Source organism: Amblyomma maculatum, chromosome 6 (assembly GCF_055883805.1).
Source record: "Amblyomma maculatum isolate TAMU_Amacu chromosome 6, ASM5588380v1, whole genome shotgun sequence".
Taxonomy (NCBI): Eukaryota; Metazoa; Arthropoda; class Arachnida; order Ixodida; family Ixodidae; genus Amblyomma; species Amblyomma maculatum.
The window spans coordinates 154,223,941-154,239,258 of NC_139349.1; the positions used below are offsets into that span (position 1 = coordinate 154,223,941).

The following is a 15,318-nucleotide window of genomic DNA, read 5'->3' on the forward strand; positions in this document are numbered from 1 at the left end:
GGGAGACAGTTATCCCAGGGCTTTTAATGGCTTGTTTAAAAGATTAAGGCTCGGGTTGGGATGAACCGATTTTTATTTTATCGTATTCTACTCCGGCTCTGGGGGAGTATAAGTGAAAAGCTCCGCACACTTTCGACCACATGGGGCTCTTTAAAGCGTACCACTACGTCGTTCAGTACGCGGGCACGTTGCGTTTCGTCTCCATCAGAAAGCGTCCGGGATCAAGCCCGGGTCCTCTCTGGCTCAGCAGGGGGAGAGGGTATCCTGTGAGTATATACAGTATTGTGGAGCGGATGTGAGTTGCGAAGTATTAGGTACAACCCTTGTCAACACTGTACAGGCCAAGGGGTAAAAAACATAAGTGACGAGCGCTGCCATACGCGGACAGTGCATAAGTCGGGGGCCATTTACGACGAATGCAGTAAGGCATATTTGTAGCTAAGCCAAGTATATTTCTCCGGGCTCAGTGGAGTGCCGGCGTTTTAGTACTTTTTTTGCGTGCCAGTCCTGCCGCAACTCGGTTGTATCATCGCGGTTTGACGCTCTACTGATACTGAGCCAGTGGACCCGACTTCAATTCGAGCTGCACTTCGGCCAGAACGCGCTCGTGAGGTGTGCGACCTGGGCGCACTTGCGGTTTTTTGTTAAGCAGCAACTGCGGTCGTTTTTTTTTTTTTTTTTCGCCACTGATTTGTTGATTGCATCACATTCCTCGATGTCCCCTGTCCGTGACAGAACAAAGTGTTTTCCAAAATTCTGTAAACTGCCCGCCTCGATGGTGCAGTGGTTAGTGTGCTCGACTGCTGTTCCTAAAGATGCGGGATCGAATCCGGGCGGCCACTTTTCGATGGAGGCAAAAAGCATGGCGCCCGTGTACCATGCTATGTCAGTGCACGTTAAAAGAACACTAGGTGGTTGAAGTTTCTGGAGCCCTCCACTACGGTGTCCTTCATAGCCTCAGTCGGTTTGGGACGTTAAAACCCCATAAACGGAATCATCTATATAGTACTATTATTAAAACGAAAAAAAAAAAAAAAAAGAGCAAATGTAAACCTATGCGGTTTCATGATCGGAAACTAGTTTCGGTTTACGAATCGGTGACGTCACATACAGTGTTGGAAAAAACTACAGCTCGCATTGAATGCGATAAATTGAGGCTAGAAATCACGTCACATGTAAATACCTAACGTGGCCTAATAAAGGCCTCAAAATTTGTTCACCCTGGGAATGGTTGGTTGGTTGGTTTGTGGGGTTTAACGTCCCAAAGCAACTCAGGCTATGAGAGACTCCGGAAATTTCGACCACCTGGGGTTCTTTAACGTGCACTGACATCGCACAGCACACAGGCGCCTTGCTTTCCGCCTCCATCGAAAAGCTCGATCCCGCGTCCTTGGGAACAGTAGTCGAGCGCCGTAACCACTGCGCCACCCCGGCGGGGTCACCCTGGGAATGGTCCGTAACGTAGATACTAAGTCGTGATGTCACAGGCGTAGTGTTTCTCGCAGAAATCGTCTGGACTGAGGCCACGAAACGGGCACGTTTTAATATTACCGCACTGCTTTCGGCTTTAGCTGAATGATAGAATGCGCGCATGTCAATACACCCTCCAAGTAGCCGTTTAACGCAGGTTCCAGCGTCGCTGCTCTTCTCTTAGGTCGGTATTGGCTTTTAATTTTTGTGTGTGTGTGCGATCACATCTGATTTCGCCTCAAGGAATGATCCGAACTTCGCTTGTAAACATCTATCTGGGCGTCACTTTGTCCAAGAAAACGCATCACGTATCCCGCGCTTCAAAAGCGACGCTGAGAAAGTTGGCCTCTCTCAGCCCACAGTGCGTGGAGAAGGAAGCTTAGGAGAAGCCTTCGCTATTCGGGCTGCATAACTAAAAATGGGGAGGAAGTCGCATGCTTTCGCAAGGGCCACTGTGACCCCTTAGTCATGCTTCGCCTCGTGTCGTCTGCATCGCCCATATCGACTATGTTGTAGACAGAGCCGGCCGGGTGGCGTTGGGAATTTTCATTTTTATGCACTCATTCCGTTTCACGGATGACGAAAGGTTTGGACGCCTACAGTGACAGTTTGTATTCTCTGTTGCACGCGGTTTTGGGAGCCCGCGACGTATGGCGCTGGCCAGGCGCAACGCGAGATCGTCTGCTTGGTCCGATCATAGCGGCGCATGCGCAAGAGGGCTGAGACACCGCAGAGTTGCGTCTGGCGAGGAGGAGACCATGTCCGGCCTCAATAAATATGGCCTGTCTGCGTGAAGCGATGGACACCTGTTTTTGTAGGGGCAAGCGACAGCTTCGTGCGAAAATATGACGTCCGTTAGCGCTTCGGACGGATACCGTTACTCTGCCTAGCCCTAACACCTGCAATGTGGCGGAAAATGGTTCGGAGTCGACCTTAGCGCTGCACTGCGCAGTAGCCTAAAGCGTTCTCTGCGCGAGGAATCAATATTTTAATTTGCTGACGGCGGTAATTTCAGTTAGAAGAGTACTTTAACATTTAACGCTAGTTCTTATTCTGACAAAATTACGCACAAGACGTATATTTAGATTTTTAATTGCCTGCTTTCTGAGTGGATATATATACATTTGATTAATGTTCGTGCGAGATTCCCGAATTTCGCGAATGAAAGTTGCTTTCTTAGTATCGCATAACCTGGTTTTGTACATTATTGAATAGGGACACTTATTAGCCACACTAACATATGCAATATATGCTGTAATTAAGAAAAAATGTTATTGGGTGAAAAATGGTTAAGCACGCTACCCTGAGAGTGCGTTGTAAGCAAAGAGAAAGGCTGCGCATGTCCCCAAATATTTTTTTTTCGTGAATTGAGTGGTAAAAAATGTCTAGGCCTACATTAGACACAGCAAAAAATTCTATAATTCATCTTTTTGTATGTCACTTTTTATTTATTTATTTATATATATGTAAGAATAGACAAGCTAATGTTTGATTTAGAAAGAAAGACGACTAAGGGGAGGGCTTTTTTTACTCTCCTTGGTGCTCGTCTGAAGCGCCAGCCTTTTTTATTGTGCGCTCTTTCTTTCTTTACAGTTTACTGTATAGTGCTCGTTTTTACTGTACAGTGCTGTATAGAGCAATATATTAAAGCTTTTTTTTTTTTTACTTATTATATCGTAAGCCGTAGAAATAGACTGCTCTAAAAAGCTGTTGAGCCGGTCTGGTTTCTTTTTTATCTATTGCGATTACTCTATCCTTACTAGTGATTGTTATTGTGACTAATTGCTACTGCGTACTACACTGCTAACCTTCTGCGCAGTCCATTCCGCTGTCATGCAAGGGCATTCTGCTTTTCAAAATCACAGCGGCCATTGAGCAAGATGCCCTTTGCGTTGACCATGTTACGACACGGTTCATTAGACAGGTGTCCATTAGGACACCCGTCTCTAGCCCGTGTTGCGGCCTTACGGTTCTGAAACGCACTGACCAAATTGGTCCCGAAATGAAGCCGCGTCGTGATTAACGATCGTTTGAAAGTGTTAAAAGACGCCTACAATCATCTTTATCGTGCCTTGAAAAAGAGCACTGCGATGCCTTTGTCACGCAGTTTTGCCGGCGTTTTGTTTGCAAATCCGAGCTCCATCAAATTGCGTGGAGCACAGGCTTCATACGAGGAACTTCGTTGCCTGCAGTGCCGTCCATTCCGCCCCGCGAGATCGGATAAGGATGTTTGTAAGCCATGGAATGGCCGGCCCAAGTGTAGGCAGCAAGAGAGCGGGTCGGTTTTTTTTTTTTCTTTTTTTTTCACGTATGACCGTTTTATAACTTTGTCACACGCTTTCCGCCGCCTCCTCCAGTCGATGTCGGTGAGGTATTTCGGTGGACGACAGTGTTCCTGCTGACGCTGAGAGACAGGGGAGTTGATTGTTGCTGCCTAATTAAATTCGATTTATTTTTTTCAGCGCATTAAGATCAGAAAGCAGCCCAGTGCAGACGAATGCCGATAACAACTGAAGGCTGTCATGCACTGTCAATGCCTTACTTTTTACTTTTAAAAAGCGGCATTTAAGGATCGCTTTATCTTAGTGCTGCGCAACTTTGGCTGGACGGAAGAACCCTTATTGGCTACCATCCGGACAAGATTATTGTTTTCTAGGTGCTGCTTTTCCTCAAACGTGCGCTCTTTTCAGGTTCTCTATTTTTGGACGGTAATGCACAGCCTCAGGAAGGACTTGCTTTCCTACCTGGCAACACCAGTTAAACGGGTGACTGCCTCGGTTCAGTAAATAACTTAGGCCCACAGCTCAGCACGTGTTCTACATCGTCCCTTAGTGAGCGCTGTCCAAGGCATAAATTACTTTTCCGGCTGTCAGCAGATAAATGAAGGGGAAATGAGGGTACTCGTTAAAATACATGAAGGAAAGAAGCCACGCCCTTTCCGTACAGGCAACGCAATCCTGCTCGATGCATGTTCCATGGGATACCCGTCGTGTTTTGCACCTTATCAGGGGAACTCTTCTGGTCTCCTCGTTGTGCCGACCTGAGCAGGGTTTCTTGCCTGTGAAGAGCGAGAATTCGCCCGCCATTATCTTCCCTCTTCGTAGGGCCATTGGAAATTGGTATACGGGATCCTGCGTTCTGCCCGTGCTTCGTCACTCTCGTTATGAGCCTCTCCCCTGTTGGCGTGTATAATGCCGACTATGGCCCTAAATTCCGTTTTCATCTCACCGGAGATTTGAATCGTGAACAGACGAACTTTGCCTCGGCAATAGGCGTAATTTTTTTTTTTTTTTTTTTTTTTTTAGCGATAAGGTGCACTTCAAGCCGGGGTGTGTCGTGAAGTCATGCCACGTGACGCGCCGCAGCCGCTGCAACGCACCGAACCCTGCCTCGCCAGCTGTGGCCACGTGACGAATTACGTGATTCGGCACTCGGTTAAAAGGAGAGGTAGCCTGTGGTTGGGTGTGCGAGAAGGGCTTTAGACGTGCTTCCCGCCGCGGACGAGAGCCTTGTAGGGCCGTCTTCGGTGGTTTCGACAGCAGCTATTTTTGTTGCGTGGGCGCCAGGCTGCTTCAGACCACCTCTCAGATGTGGCTCGGCGAACTACTTCACTGGAAATTATGCGCAAGGCTAAGCTTGCTCAACTCTTCTAAACAAAGTAAGACAGATCGAAAGCTCCGTTACACTTGGCGATGCTAGGTTAGGTTTCGCAATGTGTAGCCTAGCGTAACGGAGCTTTCGCTTTGTCCTACTTGGTTTCGAACAGTTAAACCGCACTGATTATTTTTGTTTTTGCACATGATAGGCGTAGTCGCTTATGCGCCATTAAATCCCATATAACAGCTTTTCATTTTTCTTTTTTGCCGAACAATTATCAGCTCATCATGGCCTTGGAGTACTGTACTATAAGTACCAGAGCTTCCTAGGGTGGTACTGTATTCGTTGGATCTCTGCTGCACCCAAGGGGTGCTTTGCAGACCTACCACGCTTGTGCTATGCCTGTTTTGCAGGAGAGGCGGGAACGCGAGCAGCAGGACTTGGAGTACGCCAAGGAGATGGCGGACGAGGACGACGACGGTGGCTATCCCTAGGACGGCGCCTTTTCCTCCTCCCGCTGCGGCTGCAATAAACGGGACACTATTTCCCTATCTACCACGTGTATACCTGCCCGGCACTCTGGACACTTTCGGGCAATGCGCTAACGTTACTTAACTGTCGCGCGGAAATTTTCCGCTTTGCCCAGAAGAACTCCACCGGACATGAAGCTGCCGTATTAGAACATACGCTAATCTAGTGTCGTTTGGAAGGAATGCTTGCGCACGTTGTTTGTGCGCCGCTCAGTTTGTGGAAATTATCCGAAACCCTCCACTATGGCGTTCCTCATAGCTTAAGTCGCTTTGTGACGTTAAACTCCCAAAACCGTGAACATGCATCGTATTGGTACGGCGTATAACCCTCCCGGCCATGAAAAATGTCCGTTCGCATTTCTCTCTCTCGGTTGCACTAGTGGTTGCACTAGTGAAACCGACTCGCAGGGTAGGGCGCGTGCACAAGAATAAAACCTGCCGTTTTAGTGCTCTCACGTTTATTGACCACCGCAAAGAAAAAAAAAAGTTACGCGAAACTTTCTCAGCAGACTATTCATAGCAAATTCCAAAGTACGATCGGTACCAAACGAAATGCGGAGTGCGTGATCTAGCTTACGTCATGTGCCTGTCGCATCCTTTGGCGCGCTCATTCGGTTTGCGACAGTTCTGTTAGACGCTGATAGCAGTAAGAAACTTTAATAAGAGGATCGTTTCGAAAGAAACTGTTAGGATACTTGGATAATCGGTATTGGAGAGAGAGATCATCATGGTGTGTCCCGGCTCACGAGGGTATTCCAGGCAATGAGGCTGGTAACAGTCTCGCCCGAGATATCTACACACGGGCGGCCACGGAATCACCCTTACCCGGGTCGAAGGATCCGCTCGTCACGTACACGGAAATCACGGCTGCACACAGGAATGAAAGATTAGACCTCCCACCTCCAGATCAGTCTCACACCTAATGAATGCAGAGACGAGAAAATTACAAACCGATTCTTTCCATCTTATATATACGGGGAGGGAGAGGAACCTCCAGAGTTCTGCACCAAATGCGGGATAATAGCCAATCAGGATCATCTCATTTGGGAATGCCCCGATTCTCCCGGCAATATGATGGAACCAGAGAAAGAAACCTGGGATGGCCTCCACCGGAGCAGCAAGTTCGAGTAATCAGTCTGTCATGGGACGCTTTGCGAAAGACGTCCCCCTGTGGGGCTCCCTCTCCCTTGGAGGCCCCCTAGGGTCTTCCTGAGGGAGCGGAGGGGCCTCTACATAGACGGCAATAAAGTTATCTTGAACTTGCTTCCTAGCTTTGCGACTGTAGCGCTACCATGCAGACGCTAATAACCCGATGAAGAGAGTAACTGGTCTCATGAGAAGGAAATCTCAAAAACTGCACAAAGAAAAAAAAAGATCCTAAGACTAGTACAGGCTTATATCATCAGCAGGGTTCGATATGCAACACCATATCTAAACCTGACAGCAAGGGAAAGGAAACGAATACACGTCGTAATAAAGAAAAGCATCGAAAGCACACTCATCCTTCCCAGCGACACCTCCACGACTGCTGGGAATGGAAGTGCAGAACACGTGGGAAGAAATAATGGAAGCCAGAGGAATAGCACAAATGGAGAGACTCAGTCAATCCGAAACGGGAAGGCAAATTGTAGAATGGGCCGGGCTCCAGCACAACAGAGAGACAACCAAGACCAACCTCAGCCAAAACTGCAGAACCATCCTGAAGTACATCCCACCCATGCCAAGAACATGAGCCCCGTTCACAACAGAGACAAGACAGAGCCAAAGTCATCGAAAAGGAGATGAGCAAGCTTGACCCGAACTTCGTGGCTTACACTGACGCAGGTGCCGGGAAATCGGGAGCTGCAGTCGCGGCAGGGGTGGACGGAACCTGTACCCCTCTATTCACGGAATCGATAAAAAGAAATGCGGTCGTCGCCAAAGAGCGCAATTGCGCTAGCCTGCGTCGGCACAAAAGCTGAAGTGATGATAAGCGACAGCAAAACAGCCGTTTCGAACTTCACAAAAAGAGGAGTACCAGCCGCGGCTAGTGAGTGAAAACTCTATTGGATATTTCAAGGGTTTCGCGGTTGTGAAGTCTCCGTCGTCTTCTCTGGCGCTGGCGACTTGAGGCTTCTCGTCAGCAAGGCTGGGCCCCTATTCCAAGGCTCTACTGAGTCGTGCTGCATCAGTCGCGTGCTGCACTAAGGCCCTTTGGGTCGCGAGCTCGCCGCTGGTGAGCCGACTCTCCCATTGCTCCGCACTCGGGTCTTCGTGTTGGTGAAGAAAATTCTAGAATCCAAGGAGGTCTCACGGAGGATCACAATAAAATGTACCCCAGGTCTGGAAACGAAGCCGCTCACACGCTCGCTCGAGATATCTACCACCGAACGAACGTCGAGCAGGTCGACAACACAGAACCCGAGGAGAGGTTAAACACCTACCATGAGATCTATGACTACTAAAAATTCAACAGAAAAACATTCTCCACTCCACATAAACAGCTGAACAACGAAGAGGTCAAAAGTCTTTGCAGATTACAGGCCGGAAATTACCTCAGCCCAGTATGGCTGCACCATTTAAAAGTAGAGGACAGACAACACGAAAACTGTAAACACTGCGGACAGAGAGGTACACTAGACCACATAATCTGGCAATGCCCCCTTTTCGCCTGGACAATGGCCAACATTCAAGACACGGAAGCTTGGAAGTCCCTTCTACAAAGCGAAAACCTTGAGACCCAAAAAGAAGTAATCTGCCTGGCGGCTGAGGCCGCGAAGAATCAGTGTATTCTTTGCGCGCTTCTAGTTGTGGAGTTCCAGCCCCTATTCGGGTCTGCGTACCTAAATGGGGGAGTTGGAGAACCTCCTATATCGGTGGCAATAAAGTTTTCAATCAATCAATCAATGGTGGTAAAACAGGAGTGCTGAAGGCCAGGCAGTTGAGAGTGCTAGCTTCACTCCCACGCAGGCCATAAAACTACAGTGAAAGTTGGCGGTGCACCCCGCCATGGTGATGCAGTGGTTAGGTAGGGCGCTTTACTGTTCCCAATGATGCGGAATCGAATCCCGGCCGTGACGGCCGCTTTTCGATGGAGGTCAAAAGCAAGGCGCCTGTGTTCTGTGCTGTCACTCGTTGAGGGACCACAGGTAGTCGAAATTTCTTGAGCCCTCCACTACGGCGTCTGATAGCCTTGAGTCGCTTTGGGACGTTGAACTACCAAAACCAAAGCTGGCGGTAGTGCATATCACGCTCATCACCATGGATGCAAAATGCATGCCGGAAAGACAAGGCTTCGGATATGGCTTGTTCATTGTTTTGCGGATTGCGTTTTTTGGTTCTTCAGCTTCGTCCGCATTGATAATTTGTTCGTTGGACCGCTCCCGTACCCTCCCTGTATATAAATACATAAATGTTTTTCATCATCATGGCTTCGCGTGATATCCAAAAACGCACGCAATTCCTGTTTGAGATTCGAAGCACCCGAAGGCTGCAATGACCACTTCTAGTATATATGGCCACTGTACAGGTACGGTAGCAAGGGGCGGCAGAAAGTTAGGTGGGCGGATGAGATTAAGAAGTTCGCAGGGGTCAAGTGGATGCAGCTAGCACAGAACCGGGTTAAGTGGAGAAATATGGGAGAGGCCTTCGCCCTGCAGTGGGTATAATCAGGCTGATGATGATGACAGGTACGGTAACTGTTTAGTAAATTTCACTGATCTGATTTCTCCAGAATAACGTCAATGACTTCGCGTGAAGTTGCGTATGAGCCTTTGCTATGTTTCTGGCTGTACGGTCGAGAAATGGAAGCGATCACTTGTCTGCCTTTGGTGCGCGCGTCCATGTCTTCACTTTATATTGGGGAAAACTGTGCACGTTTTTGTGTTGATCGAGGCAGCAAACGAAAAGTGAACGCTTTCGCCAGTCCGCTTTTCCTTGCTGCTCATGTGCATCGATATGCCGTTACAGTGAAAAGCGGATTTATCAGCTGGTTGGTTGGTTTGTGGGGTTTAACGTCTCAAAGCGACTCAGGCTATGAGAGTCGCCGTAATGGAGGGCACTGACATCGCACAGCACACGGACGCCTTGCTTTTCGCCTCCACCGAAAAGCAGCCGCCGAGGCCGGCATTCGATCCCACGTCCTTGGGACCATAATCGAGCGCCTAACCACTGCGCCACCCCGGCGGGGGGATTTATCAGCTGCCCTTGGTGCATGATATGTGGAGGTCCCCGGCCTTGTAAAGCGCTATATTCGTGGTTCATTTTGGCATATGCCTAAATGCCACGTCATGTGTCGTGAGCCCGATATAGCATCAAGACGCCAAGGAATCGTTTCTGCTTTTGAAGCGAAGGTTTCACTACGCCAGGTTTTCAAGCCGTCAGCGTGGAAGCAAATTTGATCTTGAAAGGAAAAACATTGAAGGTAAAAAAAAATTGTGAACCGCGTCGTAAGGGAAGGTTGGAGTGAAACCGGAAAGAGAGAAAGGAGTGCCGTAGTGAAGGGCTCCGGAGTAATTCGACCACATGGGATCTTTAACGTGCACTGACATCGCACAGCACACGGACGCCTCTTCGTTTCGCCTCCATCGAAACACGGCCCCCGGCGGTCGGGATCGGAGCTGCGTTCACTTAAGGTTTTGGAAAAAGGGAGGTGCAGTATATATATAGCGTGTTGCACAATTAGAGGCGCGATGTAGAATGCTTCTCCCAACTAAACCGCGGAATCCTCGCAGTTCAAATTTTGCACAGAAGGGGCATTTGTCGCTAGTATTTTTTAATACCAAATTTGTTTAGGGTGCTTGGCTGATTCGATCAAAAGAAGTCGGATGTTCCCATCTTATGCGGCGGCGACGACGCCAGACGAGCCGCTGCCTCAGCGATGGTACTGGTGGCGCCATCTCATGCTGCTTACAACAACTCAAACCTTCTGCAAAAAACGTTCGCCCCCTCTTTTCCTGCTACAGCAAAGCCCACTATCACGACCATGGCCACGTCCGAGATTAGGCGTAGTGATAGAAGAGGAGCTTTACCGATGCATGTACTTTATATGGCCATGAAGGTGATACTTCATCGCGTGTGTGATAACCTTAATGCCGTCTTCAAGAATACCCGGGGAGTAGAGAAGTTGACCAGAGAAGATGTGGAGAATCCCGAAAAGGTCGAAAACATTATTGAGAGAGATATGGGTTTCATGAAAGGTGTACCCAATACTATACAATATACAACCAAGGAAAGAAAAGTTTAGCCAAGTGTAACCATGGAAAGCCGAGTTTAGCAATCAATATGCTTCGCATCTGACCAGGCTTAACCACGCTAAGCCTCAGCCAATTTTTAACTTTGAAATGTTTTAATTATTTTCATTGGCGTACACTAATGTGTTAGCATTCATACACCAGACTTTCTGGTAAAGTACTTTCATCACAGTTTAATTACTTGCTGTTCAGTTACTTTAGATTTGATTTTGTTGACTAATAATTGATTTATAGGAAAGACACGGTAACTGTCTAACTTGTTTTCTGTGGACACCTCAACCGCGCCGTAAGGGAAGGGCGGAAGGTGGGAGTGAAAGTGGAAAGAGAGAAAGAGGAGCCGTAGTGGAGGGCTACGGAGTGATTTCGACCACCTGGGGATCTTTAACGTGCGCTGACATCGCACAGCACACGGACGCCTCTTCGTTTCGCCTCGATCGAAACGCAGCCGCCAAGGTCGGGTTCGAACCCGGGTACGATCCGGCACAGCAGTCGGGCGTCGTACCACTGCACCACCCCGGCGGGGCTTTGTTGACTAATAAGGAAGCTGTATAACAGCATTCTGTTTTTGTGGACACCACGGAATCGTGGACACCCGCACTTCATTAAGTCAAAGTCGGTCAAATTTAGTGCCACGCGAACCTAGCGTTACAGTGGCTAGCTAGCCACTGTAGTAGCGTAGTGAACGTTTAGCTTCAACTGTAAATTGGTTTAGGAAAGGCGCAGTATCTGTATTTGGAGGTGTAAATCGGCGTCACGCTGACGACTCGAATTAGGCTTTGAGTATTGGACTTAATGTCTTGGGGAAAGGAAGGCGGAGTATACTTTGGGGTGAAAAGTTAACATGTCTCACGATGTGTTTAACCCAAGCTTGGTAACAGTGAGCGTAGCCACGCACATGAAGCTTTAGCTTCCATCCAGGGTTAACCAAAGTTAAATCCCCGCTAATGTTTTTTTTTTTACAATGCCGACCTGCAAAGCCTCCTGAAGTATACATTTCGGCGTTTTTTTTAATGATTATTTGCTCTAAATAATGTGCATGCTAAACGTTAAAAAATCTTGGTTTTTAGCTATACTTTTCCCCGCCGCGATGGTGCAGTGGTAAGACGCCATACTACTTTTCCGGAGTACCCGGGTTCGATACCGCGACCGCCAGCGGCTGCGTTTCGATGGAGGCGAAACGAAGTGGCGTCCGTGTGCTGTGCGATGTCAGTGCATGTTAAGGCGAAAACCTTTAATGGCTCCTGCTGTCGTAGACAAAGTGCGTCCCACTTTTGCGGCGTTCTGATTGGCCGAGGCGGGATGCGTCCCTACCATCTGCAATGCCACAGGACTCCCCTGACGGGGCTCGGACAGGCAGTTCACCGTCGCTTGCGGCGGGGGCTTGCCTGCCACCGAATTTTTATCTGTTGTAGGCCGTCTTGCCCCGCCGGGGTGGTGCAGTGGTAAGACGCCCGACTACTGTGCCGGACTTCACGGGTTCGAACCCGACCGCGGCGGCTGCGTTTCGATGGACGCGAAACGAAGTGGTGTCCGTGTGCTGTGCGATGTCAGCGCACGTTAAAGATCCCCAGGTGGTCGAAATTACTCCGTAGCCCTCCACTACGGCTCCTCTTTCTCTCTTTCCACTTTCTTTCCCACCTTCCTCCCTTCCCTTACGGCGCGGTTCGGGTGTCCACAGAGCAAGTGTGACAGTTACTGCGCCTTTCCCTTCCTGTGAACCAATTTTTAATTTAAGGCCGTCATTGCACCCGCCACCGCTTCTGTGGTGGACGACGGCTGTTGTTGCGGCGCGCGGCTTTCTTCCCCTCTTCCTTTTCTTTCTTCTCTATTTCTCTTCTGTCTGCACGAGGCAGCGGAGGTGGCTCAGCTACAGAGCCAGTAGCAGGCCCGTGCATTTTCTTTTCCTTCTTCATACAGCCACAACAACAACAACAACAACAACAACAATGCCACACTCGAACGCGCGCCAAGGAACGCCGCGCGACAGGAGCGATGGTGTACCGTCCAAACTCGCACTTGTCGCAGAAAGTTAGATGCTGCACCTTTCCTTTCCAGTAAACCAATTATAATTATACAGCGTGTTGCACAATTAGAGGCGCGATGTAGAATGCTCTTCCCAGCTAAACCGTGGAATCCTCGCCGTTCAAATTTTCCACAGAAAGGGCATTTTGTCGCTAGTATTTTTTAATACCAAATTTGTTTGGGGTACTTGCCTGATTCGATCAAAAGAAGTCAGATGTTTCCATCTTATGCGGCGGCGACGACGCCAGACGAGCCGCTGCCCCAGCGATGGTACTGGTGGCGCCACCTCATGCTGCTTACAACTCTGTAGCAGAAAAAGAGCGGGCGAATGTGTTGGCAGAAGGTTTGAGTTGTTGTAAGCAGCATGAGGTGGCGCCACCAGTACCATTGTTGGGGCAGTGGCTCGTCTGGCGTTGTCGCCGCCGCATAAGATGGAAACATCTGACTTCTTTTGATCGAATCAGGCAAGTACCCCAAACAAATTTGATATTAAAAAATACTAGCGACAAAATACCATTTCTGTGCAAAATTTGAACTGCGAGGATTCCGCGGTTTAGCTGGGAGAAGCATTCTACATCGCGCCTCTAATTGTGCAACACCCTATATGTAGCACTGCAACAAATGCCGACAAGAGGCTAACGATGGGAGGCAAATTATAGGATAGGAAGGGTAGGCTTTCGCCATTCTCCTCTTAAGAGTCATCTAAGAGACCCTCTAATTTTTTCTTTCCTACCCTCCTAAAAATCGAAACAGCAGCCACGTCCACAGCACCTTACTACACAGAATCTCGCCCACCACCTACAGATATGAATGCGCATTTTGCAACGTACCAATAATCCTACAACATATGGTGTGTAGATGCAAGGGACCAACTGGTACTATAACCACCATGGCCATAACCGAAGAGCAGTGGGAGACTCTGCTGTCAAGCCGCAGCCTGGAGGACCAGCGTAGTCTGGTCAGCCGAACTCGGGAGATGGCTCGGGTCCACAGCTTCCTGGACTGACTCATTCCCAAACCTGGCAAACAACTCTCACTCGCAACTCTTCGGCCAATCTCGCTCACCTCGTGTATCGGAAAACTATTCGAACACATCGTATTATCCCGGCTCCACCCCCACCTCGAAGCACGAAGATTCTTCCCGGACACGCTGTTTGGTTTCCGACCAAATTTATCCACACAAGATGTCATGCTGCAACTGAAGGAGGAAGTAATGGACCATCCTAGCTAGCTGCAAACGAGGGCGATACTTGCGCTCGACTTAAAAGGCGCTTTCGATAACGTTGCACATGACCTCATCCTTGACAACCTGGCATCGTCCCATTGTGGGAATAGGATGTACAACTACATCAGAGCATTTCCGACGGACCGTACGGCCACCATAGGACTAGGCGAACTACGCTTCGACAATATCGCTCTTACAGGCCGAGGGACGCCACAGGGCTTGGTCCTCTCTCCGACTCTTTTCAATGTGGCGGTGGCAAACTGCCACCTCTGCTAGACAACATTCCCCGGGTTCGTCATGCTCTCTACGCAGATGACGTCACAATCTGGGTCACGGGGGGCTCTGACGGTGATGTGCAAGACCCGCTTCAGGAAGCCATCGATGTGGTCCAGCCGTACGCCGCCGCTGGCGGGCTAATCTGCGCAGCGGAGAAGTCCGAACTGTTGGTTATACGCAAGAACAGCCATGGAAGGAGAAAACAGCCTCCAGAGATCGATCTTTTCCTTAAAGGTGCGCCAATACCACAAGTGGAGAGGCTTCGGGTGCTGGGGCTACACCTCCAGTCTAATGGTAGAGCCACACACACAGTACATCTTCTCCGTAAACAAATGTCTCAAATCACCCATATGATAAGACGGGTTTCCAACCGAGAGGGACACGCTGCGCATAGTTCAGGCGCTCATCATCAGTCGCCTCACGTACCACCTCCCGTACCATCACCTCAATCGGGCCGAACTAGCCCCAACGCTTAGATATTTCTTTTTCAATATTTACACCCCGACTTCTGAGCAGGTACAAACTTTCGTAACGCTGACTAAACAAATTACTCCATTTCCGAGCGAACAGAGACGCGTCGTCTGCTCGAGCAGACGACACGCTGCGCTCGCCGCTCCTGAGCACGGACCGGGCGCGCTTCAAGCGAATTGTTGCCACGTCTTGCCCAAAAAAAGCAGCTTCATGACATCATGCCGCCGCTGCAATGCATCTTGGGTAGTTGTTCAACGCATGTGCAATGGAGCATCGCTATGCTATCCGCCCCTTGCTAGCACCGCAACCAGACGCCGATAACACGGCGGTGAAGGAAGCAAGATCAAAGCACTGTCGGGGAGATTTGAGCGCCCGCTTCACCCTCGCTGACGCGACAACCGTTGTCAAATAAGAAACTGCGCTGTACCAGATGGTATCAGAATGAACGGAGCGCTCCAGTGGCAAAGCGAAGTATCGAACACAATAAAAGCAAGGC

General features: G+C 49.3%; 1 protein-coding gene across 1 annotated transcript in view; it reads left to right on the forward strand.

Moving 5' to 3' along the window:
• LOC146187100 (26S proteasome non-ATPase regulatory subunit 3-like) overlaps positions 1 to 5,622 on the forward strand; it is a 62,764-nt gene extending 57,142 nt beyond the window's left edge. The window contains exon 11 of the mRNA XM_084607570.1: positions 5,481 to 5,622. Coding sequence (XP_084463696.1) covers positions 5,481 to 5,561 — 81 coding nt within the window. The 3' untranslated portion in view covers positions 5,562 to 5,622. The remainder of the gene's footprint in view (positions 1 to 5,480) is intronic.
• Positions 5,623 to 15,318: the final 9,696 nt, after the last annotated feature.